Source organism: Balaenoptera borealis (genome assembly GCF_965194805.1).
Source record: "Balaenoptera borealis genome assembly, chromosome: 1".
Lineage (NCBI taxonomy): Eukaryota > Metazoa > Chordata > Mammalia > Artiodactyla > Balaenopteridae > Balaenoptera > Balaenoptera borealis.
In genome coordinates this window covers 182,543,472-182,561,921 of record NC_138860.1, presented here as the reverse complement: position 1 = coordinate 182,561,921, position 18,450 = coordinate 182,543,472, and the positions used below count along the sequence as shown (strand labels likewise).

General features: G+C 45.7%; 1 protein-coding gene across 5 annotated transcripts in view; it reads left to right on the top strand.

The window, feature by feature from the left end:
• The window catches only part of FHAD1 (forkhead associated phosphopeptide binding domain 1), a 147,013-nt gene that overhangs the window by 36,339 nt on the left and 92,224 nt on the right, over nt 1-18,450 (top strand). For all 5 annotated transcript variants that reach the window (XR_014241652.1, XM_082380985.1, XM_082380982.1 and 2 more), the window contains 2 exons: nt 8,529-8,799; nt 18,283-18,392. Coding sequence is in view for 4 of the 5 variants with exons in the window: in XM_082380985.1 (XP_082237111.1) it covers nt 8,529-8,799; nt 18,283-18,392 (381 nt within the window). In the remaining variant the exon portion in view is untranslated. The remainder of the gene's footprint in view (nt 1-8,528; nt 8,800-18,282; nt 18,393-18,450) is intronic.

Sequence of the window (18,450 nt, the reverse complement as noted above, 5' to 3'; positions counted from 1 at the left end):
AGGGCCCTGGGTTCAGTTCCTGGTCAGGTAACTAAGATCCCACAAGTGCACGGCGAGGCCAAAAAAATAAATGAATAAAACTATGGAATGTCTTCCCTGGGTAACTTTTGAAGCAGAAATTTGGGATTTGTAGTCTGAAGCCTGCTGTAGCTAGAGAACTATTTATCTGTCAAAGTTTCTCTAAGCAGCGTTTTACTACTTGTCTTACGATTGGTTCCTTGGTCTTAAATCGTTCTTCTCTGGAGATGCTGCTTTACTTTTATAAGTTTAAAGGTAAATTTGGTGCATGATTACAGTCTGGTGGGTTTTATTTGAGCATGTCATAACCTTTAAAACAACTTTCATTCTGAGTACATAGTGATGCTTATGCTAAAGTCTCAATAAGCATACTGTCCAGGAAATTTTATTGTTTGCAAGTGTCAGAAAACCAACTAAAACTAGCCTAGGCAAAAAAAAAAAAAAAAGCTTATGTAACTGAAAAGGCCAAAAGCTGCAGCTTAGGCCCAGCTGGATCCAGGCGCCCAAATCATGGTCAGGAATCTGTCTCTTTCTTCCCTGTGAGCTTCACAATCTCAGACAGACTCTTGCCTCACCTGTAGGAAAGTGGCCACCAGCAGCCCCAGCACCCTACAAACTAGCAGTTCCAGGGAAAGAGCCAGCATCTTCATTGGCGTGGCTTGGATCATGTGGCTTCCCCTGAACCAATCACTGAGACCAGGGGCAAGGAATGCTCTGATTGGCCAGGCCTGGGTTAGGGTCAGAGTTATATGGACTCAGGATTGTCAGGGAAAGGGTGTCTCTCCCGCAAAAAATTAAGGTGCCCATCCAGAAGATGGAAAAAATGGATGCGGGGTAGGCAAAAACAAAGAAGATGTCCATGACATTAGGAAGCATTCCTCTTGCCTAAGTGGAACCTTCCTAACGGGATTTGCCACTAGGGATTTGGAGGAGGAAAATGACGAATAATCCACTTTTCCATTGGAAAAGTCCCAGGCCAGTCTCCAAGGAAGCAGAGTAGCTCATTTCTCTCCTCTGGTGAACAGGTGTGATGAGAAGCTCAGAGTCGGGGCCTTAGTTGTGCATCCCCAAGAAGGGTGGCGTTTCCACGTTCCTGGGACCTCTGAATAGGGCCCGTTCTTGAGGAGGATGTGACTTTACTGTAGCCGGGGTTGAGGAGCTAGCTGGCAACTGAGTGAATGACCAGAGAGCACGGTGCCCTTCAGAACAAAAGCTCTTTCTGGTCAAGCTTTGTCATCTCCTACCTGACCTTGTAGGATTTCCTCTACCCTGTGCTCTTACAAGTCCCATGGGGACCTACTGATGTGACGAGAAGTCCTGAGACTGGGTGTTTTATATCAAAGGCGATTTCCCGAGACCAGTGAAGTGGAGGGCACGGGGCAGCAGACAGCCTCAGGCTCGGCATCCGCAGCAAAAACTCGCACAAAAGGACCCCTGAGGCTGTGTTGTCACCAGATGTCTACAGACGATGCAGACGACATCGGGGGAGGTGGAGACGGGAGCGCGGGCTGAACCCTTAGCATCCTGCTGAGACAGAACCCAGACCCGGCCAGGAACCGGGCCGCTTCCTGCTTCCTCTGGCAGACCACATCCTTTGCTACCAAACCAGAACTACATTGCCCCTTCTCTTAACTTAGTTGATGATCATTCATTCATTCATTCATTCATTCCGTCTCTCAATCTGGCAAGACCGAATTGAAGTAGGCCAAGTCTAGGGGTAGCAAAAGCTATTTGCAAAAATCAGGCTGTTTTCTCATTAGATTCTATTTCCCATTTTATGGACTGACCAGGAAGCTGATTAGAACTTGAAAGGAAAGGAAAAACCGTAAGATTGAAGATTTACAAGAAAATGGGAAAATTAGATGCGCCAGATCTCCTTTAACACAGCTGGGAAAAACCCAAACGAATGACTTTTCTGAACAGCTCAAAGGGCCCTAATTCTTTTAAGTTCCAAAACCTAAAAATAATGTATAACTTAGCGGTTCTGTGTTCTAAATGTATAATCCTGATTTCTCACACTGAAACCCCGTACATAATTTACCCTTTTCTTGGGGACTTAGAATTATTACCCCTCTCTGGGTTACGGTGACACCCCGGGAGCTGTTGAGATAAAGGCCATTTGTCCTGGCACCAAGTAGCCCCCTCTCCTGGCTTCTGAGATCTACCGGCCATGTTTTATAGTCTCCATTCTGTCTTTCCAGGTCCACGGCTGTGGTCAGTGTGTCTGCTCCCCACCGTCACCCCTACCCCCCAGGCCCTCCCAGACCGTGGGAATTAAGCTCCACATCTACGTGTGTGAAATTCTTCTATAAGGAAGACGGTCTCTTCTCCCTCCTTTATGTATTTACTCACTAATGTATCTATGTCAGTATGGACTCATGTATACTTATTTTACACTTTGAGTTATAATCCAATACTCATTATCTATTTCATCGCTCAAATTCTTCCAGCCTTGGCCACTGGGAGCTCTTTCAGGTTGGTTGCTGTGTCCTTGAGCATCTCCCCACCTTTTCGTTTTGGGCACTTCCTTACTCTCTGCTGTTACAAGGCGCGCCAGGCTTAGCATGTATTTTCCCCATCCCAGCCCCAGAATCAAAGTCCTCTTTATTTACACTCCGTTTGCCAACTGTTCCGCTCAGTCAGCGAGCTGAGTACCAGGCACTCTGCTGGGTGCCGGCACAGCCAGTGATTAGCTGGTAAATATTTAATGACCAGCTCGCTGGAAAAAGTAAAGTACATGCATAGCATAAGGTTTAATGATATAAAGAATGTGTAGGGGCTTCCCAGGTGGCGCAGTGGTTGGGAGTCTGCCTGCCAATGCAGGGGACACGGGTTCGAGCCCTGGTCTGGGAAGATCCCACATGCCGCGGAGCAACTGGGCCCGTGAGCCACAACTACTGAGCCTGCGCATCTGGAGCCTGTGCTCCGCAACAAGAGAGGCCGCGACAGTGAGAGGCCCGCGCACCGCGATGAAGAGTGGCCCCCACTTGCCGCAACTGGAGAAAGCCCTCACACAGAAACGAAGACCCAACACAGCCATAAATAAATAAATAAATAAATAAAAAATAAATTTAAAAAAAAAGGGTTATTAAAAAAAAAAAAAAAAGAATGTGTAGCACAGTCTTTCCATATAACAAGAAATACAGTACTCTTTCTTGTAAATTCTATATAGCCAGCTGAGTCTCACAGAATGCTTTCATTGACTTTAGCTGAACTCTTGTATCCATAGCCAATTTCTCATTGCAGTTGATGAATGAGAGAGTTCCCAACCTGAGCCCTGGTGGATATTTTTGGATATTTTGGATTTATGAATAATACAAGTGAAAAAAGAAAGACGTTAGAACTTCACATGTTCATCAGTGACATGAGTGACTTTTTTGCTGCATCAGATGATAATTTTCAAATACTGGAAGAACGTTTCCTCAATTTTTTGTTCTATTCATAACATAATGGCTAAGACACAACGTGCTTTTGTATAATCTGCACTGTTAACATTTTCTCCATTACCGTCTTAAGTCTAGGCAATCAACAAAACAAACAAACAAACAAAAATCAAGCTCTACACGAACCACCATTATTAAACCTATTTATAAAAGCTTTTAAAAATCAAGCCCTGATTTATAGCATTTCCTGATTTCTATGGTGTAATACTCCCTCCACGGTCAATTTCAAGCTCCCAATGACACATCCCTGAATACAGAGATGGAAAGAGAGGTGTGGTAACACATCACTATGTAGCATTTCCAACAGACACGTATAGTAGAGTGAAATAACCTCAAGAGCATAGGTAATAATAAAATAGAGTAAAATAATTAGGAAGGGGTGAGTTTTAAGTTTGTATCACCTTTGTTTCTGATATAATTTAATTGTAAATGTATGTAAGTTAATTCTTATTAATGGCTGTGTTTATCTACCAGTTGGCAAAATTCCTGGACATTTAACAATCGGTTCTCGTGGGCGGGTACCAGCTGGCCCCAGCACTCCTCTGGTACAGCAGTGAACAGACCACAGGTCTTCCCGGATGGAGGCTGGGGTCCTCTGAGCTGCTTCCAGGGCGTGGCATGTACCAGATGAATAACACTTCCATAAGACAGTTGTCAGTGTTCCTAGAAAATCCCGTTTCTAAGTAGCCCATGCGATGTCTTGTGGTTTTTCACACCGTCTAATGCTCATTTCCTTTTTTTAACTCGGAAAATATCCTATCATTCACTAACCAATCATCTAAGATCCGTTTGTGAGTATGGAAAGCAGGTAATAAATCATGACTTCGAGTAACCTAGAAGTCCTAAGAGCACAGGTATTGGAGTCAAATAGTGTCACCGCTTCCTGGCTGTGAGACCTTGGGCAAGTCATTTAACCTCTCTGAGCTTCAGTTTCTTAATCCACACAATGAGGGGTAAAATGCCTCCTCCAAGATTATTCTGGAGATCAGATGAGACCACATGCGTTAAGTGCCCAGCACAGTCTGTGGAACATCTGTGGCTTCTCTACACAGTGGCTCATAGCCGTTGTATTGTCCACAATTACTTACAAATGGCAGAGCACATAACAAGCTCTCCAAGGGCAAGGTCTAAGTTTCCACCTTCTATGCAGGCTCCAGGGCTTCCTGGCAGAATTCATGTGTATTATAGGCACTCGGTGTGCAAACCACCTTGAATTTTTTTTAGGGTCTCCCATTCAACCTACACTCTTTACAGGGTTAGAAGCAGATATTGGAGAAATAACACAAAGAACAAGTAGATAATTTGAAAAAAAATGGATAGTGATTTCTTGAGTAAATCACTGACCCGTGTTTATTAAAGCTAATATAAATTCAGCCGTGAATGTGGTCATGGTTAATCCAGGTGGTTGACAACCTGCTATTTTAAAGGTAGTATGGAAAAGAAATCAGGAGTATAACATATGCTACCTCAAAAACAAAACAAAACACCCAACCATGGCAACATACCATATGGTCAGAGAACAGGCACAAAGAAAGAGAAAAGGCGTTAGCATGTATTTTTAAACTAAAGTTTCTAAAAACAGACTTGGGGACTTCCCCAGTGACACAGTGGATAAGAATCCACCTGCCAATGCAGGGGACACAGGTTCAAGCCCTGGTCCGGGAAGATCCCACATGTCGCGGAGCAACTAAGCCCGTGCGCCACAACTACTGAGCCTGTGCTCTAGAGCCCACGTGCCACAACTGCTGAGCCCGTGTGCCCCAGCTACTGCAGCCCATGTGCCTAGAGCCCACACTCCGAAACAAGAGAAGCCACCGCAAGGAGAAGCCCGTGCACCACAACGAAGAGTAGCCCCCGCTCGCCGCAACTAAAGAAAGCCTGCACATAGCAACAAAAACCCAACACAGCCAAAAATAAATAAAATTAAATCTAAAATAAATAAATAATAAAAACAGACTTGTTGATAACTGACCTTGACCCCATGCTTCCTGTACAGCCCGGAGCTGGCTTTTAACGTGAGTCTTTTTCTTATGTTTGCTTTTCTCCCTGCCTGTTTCGTTGTAGTTACCAGCAGCAATTTCTGAGAAAACCTTGACCTTCCCTGTGATAGAGCAAGCCGGCAAACTAGAGAAAACCAACTTTAACCCTCCAACTAAAGCTACCCTCAACCAACACGCTTCAGAGAAAAAAAAAAACCCAAAACTTTATTTTTTAATTTTTAAACCCGAAGAGCTTGGAGTCTCTGCTACATTTACACATCTTTGGCTCCTTCCCCCGAGGGGCCCTATCGTTCGGGCTCTGTGTGCTGCAAGCGACAGAAACCAGCTCTAGCCGGCCTCAGGGATGGAGCACTTCAGGGTAGCACCCCAGCCAAGGCTCAAAACCAGCTTCCTTATTTTCCCCACCATGTTCACATCAGCATAGTTACAATAGCCAAGAGGTAGAAACCACCCAAGTGCCCATGACGCTTAATGGATAAACAAAATACACTCTAAACTGTATGATGGAATATTATTTAGCCTTAAAAATGAAGGAAATTCTGACATGTTACAACATGGATGAACCTTGAGGACATTATGCTAAGTGAAATACGCCAGTCACAAAAAGACAAGTACCATGTGATTTCACTTATTTGAGGTACTTGGTACTTAGAGTAGTCAAATTCATAGAGACAGAATGTTGGTCACCACGGGCTGGGTGGCGGAGGGAATGGGGAGTTGTTGTCTAATGGTAATAGGGTTTACGTTTTGCAAGACGAAAAAGTTCTGGAGATCCATCTCACAGTAATGTGAATATACTTAACACCACTGAACTATATACTTTAAAATAGCTAAGATGACAAATTTTATGTTGCAGGTTATTTACCACAATTTGAAAAATAAATAAACAGCTTCCCTCTCTCCATGTCTGGGCTCCACTCCCTCATGCTGGCTGCATTCTGAAGTCCCACCAGGTCACTCCAAATCCTGGTGTCCAGCCAAGTCTTCTTGGGTCTCCTTGGCTCTGATTGGATCACTTGCCCCACTGCTGAACCAATCAATATGGCCAGGGAGTGTGATTGGCTGATTACTTAGCCCCACCCACAGCAATGGGCCGACAGATTGGGAGGGAGATGCCTGGAATTTCCAGAAGAGCCGGGTGGGTGGTGGCCTGTCCACTACAGCAGTGGACCACTTGAGGCATGAGATATGACCACTCCCTTTAGCACCCTGGCAGTTAGTGGGCAGTGAGGCACATCTACCTGAGCATGCCAGCACAAAAGGGAATTCCTCCACACTACCCGTGGTCTCTAGATTTGTTTTCTAGCAGGCGGGGGTAAAACATATTCAAATTTCCCCCTTCCCACCTTCAGCCCTTTCATTCGATAAATCTTTATTGAATCGATGAGGAAAGGTTATAGGAATGATTGAGGCAAGACAGCCCCAGAGGAGAGGATGGGAAGGGATAGGATGGATGGAGAAGTTAGTGCAAGGCAGGAGCAGGACACCTCAGCTTCTGAAAGGAGAGAAAGGAAGAAAGCTTAGGTGGAGACCGAGGTGCCCACAGTGGAGAGAAATTCGAATCTTCACGTAAGGTAACAGAGTTCTGGAGCACTGCCAAGTCCGTTCCTGAAACAGGTTTCAACGGGGCCAGTGTCATCATAAATGCTGGGCCAGGTGTCGCCAGGCAACTGGAGTTTGATTTTCCCGAACAGTATTCTCCCTGACTCCAAAAAAGTCTTCAGGGGAATTCACCGGATTCTTGACTTGGCTGGGAAAGACTGTAGCTAAAAGACTGGTTTGGGAACCTGAGTGAGTGGAGAACCTTCCTCTTGAATGCAATCCAGCTGGAGCTATAGGAAGTTCTGTCTGCCAGTGCTCCTATTTCGGAAGCATTCTGTTCTGTTTCTCATTATGTGTCTCCAGTCTGCAGAAAGAGAAACGTGACCCGCCACAGGCGGCAAACCTTTGAACTTAGCTTCTTACCTGAAAAGTGTGTTTTTTTCTGCCAAGAGACTGGGGGCGGGAGAGGGGGGCAGAGAAGGGAGAGAGAGAGAGAGAGAGAGGGAAAGAGCTTTCCAGACCCCAGTCCCACCACCCTCTCCACCACCACCTCAGCTTGATGAATTCCTTAACCTCTCCAAGCCTCATTTGTAAACTAGGAATAAGGAGAGCTCCTCCCCTGCAGGGCTATTGTGAGAAATAGGTGAGCAATTACAGTAAATGGTAGCATTCACGATGTCACGGCTTAACCCCTAGGCACGGGGAGGGACGGCCACGACAGCATTAACCAAGACAAAGCCAGGTGTCAGCACCTCTCAGTATTTGCTTCTCCCGGTTTAGATGGCTTTTGATGTGCTCTGTTGAAAGTAGCTACAGACATCTTCCGCTGGGTCAGATGAAAAAGGGTTCCCTCGATAGATATTTATGGAGTGTCTGCCAAGAATCAGATGTGGCAGATGTTGAGGATCACAGGTTAATGAGCCAGTTGGGGTGCCTGCCCCCCCAGAGCTCTCGGCTTCGGGGAACAGATGGAGTAGGAGTGCCAGAGAGACACACAATGTGGATGTGTGTGTCCTGGAGAGCTGGGCTTGAATCTCGGAGATGTGTTCATTCATTCTTTCAACCAATATTTAAGGACCTACTCTGTATGTGCCAAGGGTTTATTCTAGGAGCTGAGGATACGGTGGTGAGCAAGATAGACAAAAAGCCCTCCCCCTCTCAGAGGTGGCATTCTACCAGCTCAGCAGCTCTCTACCAAACCTGTGATCCTGCGAAAGTCACTAGGTCTTGCTCAGCCTCGGGCTCATCACAGAGCATCAGGGGTATTAAATGAGGTAACGCATGCGAATCTCTTGACTGGGTGCCTGGCACGAAGGCTGCACCCAATACATGGTGGTGCGATAGTGTGCAAGGTGACCCATGGTGGGGACCACCATCCCAAATTTGGGGAGAGTCTGGGAGGGCTTCCTGGGAGAAGTGACTTATATGCTGAAATCTAGGGCAGCAATTATGTCGCCGGGACAGAAGGGTGAAGACCACCCCAGCTGCTCGTAACCTCCCCTGACCCTCTTGTCTGCCCCTGCAGGTCTCCTTCCCATGGGTGAGGGACCCAGCACCTTGGCCAAGGCCACAGCCACCTCGGGCCACCCAGCAACCGAACCAGTCACCCTCACCACCACAGACCCCCTTCCACCCGGGCATCTGGCCAGCGCCAGTGCAGAGGAGCTGGTCCCAGGGGTTCCCCGGGCCCCGCATGGTCCCACCTGCCTCCCACAAGCGGCCCGTGAGTGCCAGCGAGAAGATGTTCTCCTTCGTGGTGGACAGAGCTGCCCACAGGGTTCCCATCATCAAGCAAGGTACTCATGGGCGCATCCATGGAGGCTTAGGGGATGGGCTTTTGGCTGGGAGGATGGGTCTCGGGTTTTGCTTTCCCTTTTTTTTTTTTTTAATTTTTATTGAGGTACAGTTGATTTACAGTGTTGTGTTAGTTTCAGGTATGCAGCAAACTGAATCTGTTAAACATATACATGTATCCACTCTTTTTTAGATTCTTTTCCCATATAGGCCATTACAGAGTATTGAGTAGAGTTCCCTGTGCTATCCAGTAGGTCCTTATTAGTTATCTATTTTATATATAGTATTGTGTATGTCAATCCCTCTCTTCCAATTTATCCCTCCCCCCTCTTATTCTCAGTAACCATAAGTTTATTTTCTACATCTGTAATTCTATCTCTGTTTTGTAGATAAGTTCATTTGTACCTTTGTTTAGATTCCACATATAAGCGATATCGTATGATATTTGTCTTTCTCTGGCTTTTGCTTATGTTCTCTGATTCTAAAGTAGAACATAATCAATTGTGAAAAAATTGGGGTAAGCAGAAAGTTAGAAAACAGTAAAAGATAAGCTGTCACCCTTATCACCGGAATTCTCTCTGTTGACTTTTTGGCACAAACTCCTCCAAGACTGTGCTCTGCCCATCTGCACACGTCAGTACCTCTGTGGTGTGTGTGTGTGTGTGTGTGTGTGTGTGTGTGTGTGTGTGTGTGTGTGTGTGTGTGTGTGTGTGTGTGTACATATATATGGATATATATGAATGTGTATCAGAATCTAAATGTATATACTTTGACTCAGATGTACAGACATATTGGTAACTGAAATCCCTCTTGCCTTAGGAGGTTTTTAAATATTTTATTACCATTTTACAGGTTAGAGGAGACTGAGGCTTATGGAGAAAATTGCTTCTCCGGAGGTGATATATTCAATCTAATCTAATCTAACGCTTTTCAGTCAAATTTAAGGCTGGTTATCTCAGTGACTGTCACTCACAGCCTGGTCACTTTGGGGACACATAGCCATCAGGGTTTCCTTCTCCCCCCCTCCCCCCCAGAAGGCCTCATGGCATTTGGGGAGGAGACTTCCTGTCTGTCACCATCCTCTCGGCCTTGCCAGCCTCACTGGCAGAGTAGCTGGGTCGACTTAGTCCCTGGCATGATTCCCAGGTTTCTTCTGTGGCCACTGGTGTGAAGGTCCCATTCTCTGTTTTCTGCGTCCCAGCCCCAGACCCCTCTGAGTCCCCAGGTCTCTCGATGCCTCCACACCCTCCCCTGGTCTCACTCAGGACCACTCACCTAGTCACCTCCCTCAGCCATTCAAATAATAGTTATTATTCTGAAATATACAGACTAAGGAGCAAATGAGAGGTATCTCTACAGTTTACTTCATGATCATCATCATCATCATCTAAGGAACGCTCGTGTACCTACCACCCAAGTTAAGAAATTACTCAGCCATTTCCCCCCAGCATTTTAATGTGAAAACTTTCAAACATACAGCAAAGCAAAAAGAATTTTACAGAGAACAGCTCTCCTCCTAATTCTACCACTAACACTTTGCTGTACTCTTTATTACATTTCTGTCTACCCATCCTTCTTGCCCTGCATTAATCCATCTTATTTTTTGATGCATTTCAAAATAAATAGCACACATCTGTAGTCCTCCCCCTAAATGTTTTAGCACATATACCATTAACTAGAATTCAACATTTTTTGTCTCTTTCATGTAAAATTAACACGCAATGTGTATTAGTTATCATGATTGCATAACAAATTCTCCCCAAACTTAGCAGCCTAAAACAAAAATCAAACATGTGCTATCATCTATACGGTTTCTGTGGGTCAGGAATTTGGGAGCAGCTTAGCAGGACGGCTGTGGCTCAGGGTCCCTCGTAAGGCTGCAGTCATCTGAAGGCTTTGACCTGGGCCGGAGGATCCGCTTCCAAGACGGCGTGCTCACATAGGCGTCAGCAGGAGGCCCCGGTTACTCACCACATGGGCCTCCCCAGAGAGTGGCTCGAGTGTTCTCATGACACGGCAGCTTCTCCTCCTGAGCAAGTGATCCTGGAGAGCAAGATGGAATTGCAGCATCTCTTGTGACTAAGCCTCAGAAGCCTCTGTCATTGCTGCAATATCCTACTGGTTACACAGGGCGTCACCCTCCAGTGTGAGAGAAGACTACACACGGGCCTGAAGACCAGGAGGCAGGGATTATCAGCAGTCATCTTGGAGGCTGGCTACCACAGCCTGCCCTCGGGTCCTCAACAATTCTCACTCCTCCTCCTCTCTCCCAAGGCCCCCCAAAATCTCACCCCATTAACAGCATCAGTTCAAATTCCAGAATCTCATCTAAATCAAGTCCAGGTACAGATGGGGCTCATGGGTGTAGTTCCTTAAGTTCAACTCATCAAGTACTACTTCCAGAAATCTGAAGACCTATGAACAAAGTGTCTGTCCCTTACCCACCCAGCATACGTTGGTGGGACAGACATAGCATAACTGCTACATACACTCCTCTTGTTCCAAAAGAAGAAAAACAGGAAACACACAGGAGTCACTGGCCCAAAGCAATTCTGAAATCCAGCCGGGAAAATACTGGCAGTTCCTTGATTGGGCTTCAGTCCAACTCTTGCCCAGAAATGACTTTCCAGGGCTCTTGGCTCTGCCCCCTGGTCCCTGAGTTCCGCCTTCTGAGTCGTCCTACCTTTCCTATGAAAGGTATCACATGTATGCGGCTGCATAGTTTTATAGCCTGCTTCCTGCCTGTAGAAGCTTGGGGGTCCAGACGCTTCTTTTACTTTTGTGGGTCTCTGTCAGTCTGAGTTGGCAGTGCTTCTTATTGGGGTTCATCCTATTAGGCAAAACCCACGCCCACAGATTTTTTTGACACAAGCCCTTCCACCATGGGCTTCTGCAAAGACTGACGAAGGACAGAAGCTTCTTAGAAGCCCAGTTCTTTGACCGAAGGGTTCTCTTGGACACTGCCCTGGATCTGTATCCTTAAGAAAGGATTTTACAGCCACACCCTCAGCTTCTTCTCTAGACTGTGTTTTCTTGAGAGCGCCCTTGATTTGATCTCTGCCCAGAACCTGTTTCTTGCATTTCATTTGCCACCTGGAGAGGCAGGGAATTTTCAAGCCCAGAGCATTGCCCTGGTTTAACAGCCCTTCCTTTAACTGTCGCTCCCCCTCACATTTCACTATAAGTAGCAAGAAGTAACCAGGCAGCATCTTCCAAGACTGTGTCTGGGACTCTCTTTAGCTTGACCACTCAACCTCATCACCAACATTTTCTACCTTCCTCATGACCACAGGCAGCGTGTTATGAAACCTTCTGCCACCACCTCACAAGGATCCCTTAACCCCAGTAACATTTTCCTCACTTTCCTGGAAAGCTTCCCTCACTGCCTCCTCAAAGGCCATCGGGCTTCTACTAAGACGATTCAGGCTTTCTCAAAGACTCTTGGCAAAAGTCCTCCAGCTTCTGGCCACTGTTCCATCCCAAACCACTCCACATTTTAGGATTTTGTTAAATTTTGCACCACTCCTGGTGCCAAAACCTGTATTTGCTACTTATTGCTGCATAACAAATTACTGCAGGATGTAATGGCCTAAAACAACAGTAAACATTTATTATCTCATAGTTTCTCTGAGTCAGGAATTTGGGAATGGCTTAGCTGGGTGATTCCTGCTCAGGATATTTCATGAGGTTGCAGTAATGGTGTTGGCTGGGGCTCTGGTCATCTGGAGGCTTGCCTGGGGCTGGAGGACCCATCTCTAGGATGGTTCACTCACATGGCTTTTGGTAAGAGGCCTCGGTTCTTCACTAAGTGGACCTCTCCGTAAGTTGCTTGAGTATCCTCATGACATGGCTGCCGGCTCCTCCAGACAAGTGGTCCTAGAGAGTGAGGCAGAAGCTGCAATGTCTTTTATGATCTAACCTCAGGAATCAAACTCTGTCATTTCTGCAATATCCTTGGTTACATAGATAAGCTTTGTTATTGACTGAATTGCATTCCCCCAAAATTCATATGCTGAGGCCTCAATCCCAATATCGCAGAATGTGGCTATATTTAGAGATAGTGTATTTAAATAGATGAGTAAGTTAAAATGAGGTGATTGGGTGGGCCCTAATCCAAGGGCTGGTGTCCTTGTAAGAAGAGAGAGAGAGACGCCAGGGATGCACGTGCACAGAGAAAAGGCCATGTGAGGACACAGCAGGAAGGCGGCCGTCTGCAAGCCAAGGAGAGAGGCCTAACCCTGCCCACACCTTGATCTTGGACTTCCAGCCTCCAGAACTGTGAGAAAATGAATTTCTTTTGTTAAGACCTCCTGTGGTGTTTTATTATGGCAGCCCAAGCTAACTAATATAAAGTCCATCCAGTATTGGAGAGGATGATGCAAGGGTCTGAATACGAGGAGACAAGAATCAGTGGGGCCATCTTGGAGACTGGCTACCACACCGTGAAAGGTGTAGATCTTGAGTGTGCTCATTGAGTTTTGACGGTCATGTACACCTATGTAACCCAAATTCCTATCAAGATATAGAACATTACCATCACCCCAGAAAGTTCCCTCATGTTCCTCCCCAGTCAATTCCCAGCCCCAGGCCCCAGAGGCAACCACTCTTCTGAATTCTTTTCCCGCCATGGATTAGATATTCCTGTTCTAGAATCTCAAGTACACAGAACCATGTAGTACATGTTCCTTTGTGGAAGGCTTTTTTCACTCAGCGTAGTATTTCTGAGATTCATTCATTTTGTTGTACGGATCATGTTCTGTTTTATGAACATATATACAGGGTTTTTTTTTTTTTTTTTTTAATGCATCCTTTGGACACATGGCACATGGGCTGTTTCTTTTCTTTTTTTTACTCCGCCATTTAAATTTTTCCACTGTAATCACCAGTTTCTCCAGCGCCATGTTGAACTTGGGGCTTCTCTAAAGGGCTTGCATTCCCCCTGGAGAAATGAAGGATGAGTCGTATGGCTTAGAGGCCCTCGCATCTACCTGGGCTCTATCTCCTCAGCCTCCCAGCCAGGTCTCATGTTTCCAAACTTTTGCCCTCGTTCCCCTGACTATCTCCCCATCCTCAGAAAAGGACTTTCATCTTCCTGTGTGATGGGGAGTTCCTTTCTGTCTGGGCCTCTCTACTCCACGCTTTGGAGAAAACTCTGTGCTCCAGTCCTCCATGCTGACTCTTGACAGAAAACACCTATTTTTGAGGGTTCCGAGAAAGCTCTTTCCTCTCTTAGCAAAGCTGGGCTCTTCAAATTAAATTGGTTTACTGTTAGACTGCCACCTTGCTTTAGACTTGAAAAATTCTATTTGAAAACCCAAAGCCAAGGACTTATTTATTGCAGGTCAGGTCAGGGTTTCTCAATCTTGGCACAGTGACATGTGGGGCCAGATAACTCCTTGTTGTGGGGTCTGTCCTGTCCACTGTAGAATATTTAGAGCATCCCTGACTCCTACCCACTAGAGATACCAGTAGCAACACCACCACCACCACCCCCTAACTGTGGTACTCAAAAATGTCTCCAGACATTGCCAAAAATCAAAACGTCATTTTGCCTGGGGGCAAAATCACCCTGTTCTAGTTAATACTCATCCTTCCTTTTCCACAAGGCAATAAAACATCAGCTCCAAGGCCAAATCTTAACGGCAAGAGCTCATGGGAGGTGGGGAAGAATTACTGAGAAAAGAAAATATGCGGGGTGATTTATTAAAATAGCATCTTGATTCATATATATCTTTTCCCAATAATGAGATCATATGAACCTAACATAGGTAACCTCCTTTTTTTTTTTTTTTTTGGCTATGCCGCTCAGCTTGCAGGATCTTTGTTCCCCAGCCAGGGATGGAACCTGTGCCCCCTGCAGTGGAAGCACAGAATCCTAACCACTGGACTGCCAAGGAATTCCCTACCTGGTTTTTAAAATTCAATAATATATCATAAACATCTTCCCACTTCAATACATTGACTGCATAGTGGTTAAAAGCATAGGCTGTGAATCCAACAAACCTAGGTTCATCCCTTGACTCTACCACTTACCAGCTGTGTGTCCTTGAGCAGGTGACTTGACATCTCTGTGCCTCATATCGCTCACGTATAAAATGGAGATGGGAATAATAATGCCTATCTCACTGGGTTGTTATGAAGACGAAATCGGATCCTGCCTGTAAGTGCTGAGCACGGCGCCTGGTGCATAGCGAACATTCAGTAAATGTTAAAATTTAAAAATTAAGTTATTACCTAACCATGATTGTTATTTAACTTTTATTTACAACTTACAATGTGTAGCAGTGTCTTAAAGACACAGTTAAGGTGCACACATACTGCCCCTGCTGCAGACTGGTGGTTATTGGAGAGCACCAGGACAGCTGGGGGTTGTTAAAATATTAAAGTAACTCCCCTGCCGTTTGGCCAACAGCTCATGCCCGAAAATTCTTAAAGTGCCTGTGTCCCCGTATCCGCCATCCCACCGCCCCAGCCCTCCCGACCCTCCCTGGGGGTTCTCCCCACTGGGATCTCCGAATGATCCAGCAGCTAGAGTTAAGCCGGTTTGGTCATACATGGCCCTTAGGTTCTTTTTGATAAATAACAGTAGCCGGTAAAGAAGTTTGGGGCGGGTGAGGGGTAACTGCTCCAGCACCTCCCTGCCTGGGTGTAAGGAAAGCGAGTCTCAGAGCAAATTCTAGCCCCACAAAGACTTTCAGTAAACACACCTTCCCCAGTAAAGGGACCCCAACCATCAGCCTGTTCTGTAGGTTTGATGAAGTCCCCCCTCCGGCCATCATCTTGCAGGGAAGGGCCCCTCAAGACAGCCACGACAGGGTCGCAGAGGCAGCCGGAGTCGCCCCTAGAGATGGCATCAGATGCCAGAGCTCTAAGCTGAGACTGGACAGGGGCCCAGTTAGGGTCAGACCCCGGGGCCCTGCCTGGGGACACAGGCCAGGAAGTACTTTCCTCCATTTGACCAGTGGGAGCCGATTTCTAGCATTCAGCATACTAGGTAAGAGGCCACCCTTTTACCAATAAGAACCCATTTCTAGCCTTCAGTTTGCTAACCAGGAAAACTTTAGGAGTCACAGCTGCCTCTGGACGGTAGCCTGTCTGATGTAATACTGCCCGGCCACACGAGGCCTGGGGACCGCAGATTCTGTCAGCTGACCGCCCCAGCCTGAAAATTAAATGACCGGCACACATATAGCATCAAACAGACTATGCTGAATATTTAGAAACTAAACCACAGGCCTGTGACGATCCTTGATGCGCCAGAGGGACCCCCCAGAATTAGGCTGCATGTTATAGTCAAGCCTGCACCAGAAGAGGATTTTTTTTAAATCTCTTTTCTCTATTCTTTTTTTTCCTAACCCAGTTACAGATGTTGGCAGGAAAGGAGGTGTTGGGTCAGGAAGGAGGGGAACAAGGGGAAAATGTTCTGGTTCTGCGCTTTCTGCTACGGCAGCACCAGCCCCAGTGGCTGCTTAGCGTCTGAAACGTGGCCCGTGCGACTGAGGAACCAAACGTTTAATTTTAATTCATTTAAATTTAAAAACTGATACTTGATCCAGTTATTGAAAGGGTCAAAGTCTGTCTGGAACATTTTGAGTTGGCGAATCGACTTTTTCGACTCTAAGTTTTTGTGGAATCTGAAAACAGATCAAGTCTTCCTGCTGAAAATTCAGTTTCCAAATTGAGATGCGCCATCAGTGTAAAATACACCCCAGATTTCAAAGACTTCATACCTCGAAGAAAAAGAATATAAAATATCTCCATATTTTTTGTCAATTACGTGTTGAAATGATAATTTTTTAATGTATTGGATTAAATAAAATTTATCATTAAAAAGTTCATCTCTTCTTTTTACCTTTTTAACGCGACTACTAGAAAATTGAACATTGCATTCTGTAGCTCGCATTATTTTTCTATCAGGCACTGCTGCTGTAGTCAGTTAGGACTTAGCTGCTCAGGATCCAAGAGGGTCAGATGGGGGCAGTGAGCTTCAAATAAAAGTTTTCTAGTCATGGACCTAGCTGGGGAGGCGGAGGGAGAGAAAATGGGCAGCTGCCGGAGTTCCAGGCCCTTCTGTTCCTCGCGCCCCAGGAAACACCGTGGCCAGGGCTGCTCCTTCAACACGCAAGGCCGTGCGTTCTCCGGGCACCACAGGCCATCAGCTGTATCCACTAGAGGTTCTGGGGTCCACAAACAGGTTCGAGACCTGGCTGGGCAGCAGGCATCTTTGACTCTAAGATGCATAAATTAAAAATGCAGAAGCAAAATGAATAAGTGATTGAATGAATGTCCACAAACATGACGGTGCGTGCTTCATTCATCATTAATGTTAATACTCATTAAAGTTTCATCACCTCTGAAAACAATTTGTTCAGTTTCTCACTTCACAAGAAGATAAGAACGCACAGTGACCATCCAGAAACCACAGTCACTTGGAAATTTAAAATACGCTGCTTGGGCCCAAGTGATCTCACAAGCAGAATTATAGAAATCTTTACAAAAGTTTCTACTCCAATAAAAAAAAAAAAATGTATTCAGTGTTGATATAAGTGAATTGCGAGATGTCTGATGTGATACAGAGTGGGGCCCCCAAACATAATGCCATACCCCCCGAAAGTCCTATAAACAGCCCTTGTAATATTGGGGTTAATAAGAAAAAAATTAGGAAAGCTGAAATGTCTATCAAGTGGATCCTAGTTAAATACGTTTGGCACACTTGTACAGTGGACCACAACACTACCATTGAAAAGAACCCAGCACAGCTACAAATACTGACATGGGAAGATGTTTTTGATATTGTTAGGTGAAAAGTAAGCTGGAGAAGAATCTCTGTCACATAAATCCATTTTTGTTTTTTGAAAAGATATGACTGCAATAAAAAAAATATAACTAACGTTTAGTGCTAAATGCTCTACATCAGGGGTCAGCAAACTTTTCCTGTAAAGAGCCAGATAGTAAATACTTTAGGATTTGTGGGTCACATGGTCTCTGCTGCAGCTACTCAGCTCTGCCTTTGTAGCTGGGAAGCAGCCATAAATAATATGTAAATGAATCACTGTGGCTGTGTTGCAATAAAACTTTATTTACAAAAATAGGCGGAAGGCCAGATTTGGCCGCAGGGCCATAGTTTGCCAACCCCTGCTCTATATCATTATTCTATTTAATCTCCAGATAGCCCTTTATAGCAGAGACTATCAGTGATCCTAAATTATATATGTGGAAACTAAGGCTTAGAGAGAGTAAGTGACTTGCCCAAGGTCATCAGCTCTTATGCGGCATAGAGAAAAGTCTGGAAAGAGACACATCACAGTGCATCATGCAGTTAACGCTGGGGAAGAGAAATGAGGCGGCTCTTACCCTTTCCAGTACTCCCGTAATGCTTTCATTGCATAAGTCTCATGAATGTGAAGGTTAATCTGAAAATATTCTTTAAGACTTTGGGGAAACTCACAGTCTCCTCTGCATTCTCTGTCGACCTTGTGTGTCAGTGTGGACCAACGCCGTGGAGCTGTCGGAACAATCAGTGGCCGAGGAAATTCCTGGGGCAGGGTCCTCCAGAGAGATTTTTGTGGACCAGGACCTGGCCCAGCACGATAAGGTGAGGGGTCTCGGGGAAGGACAGAGCTACAGCAGCAAGAGGGACCATGGAGAGATTG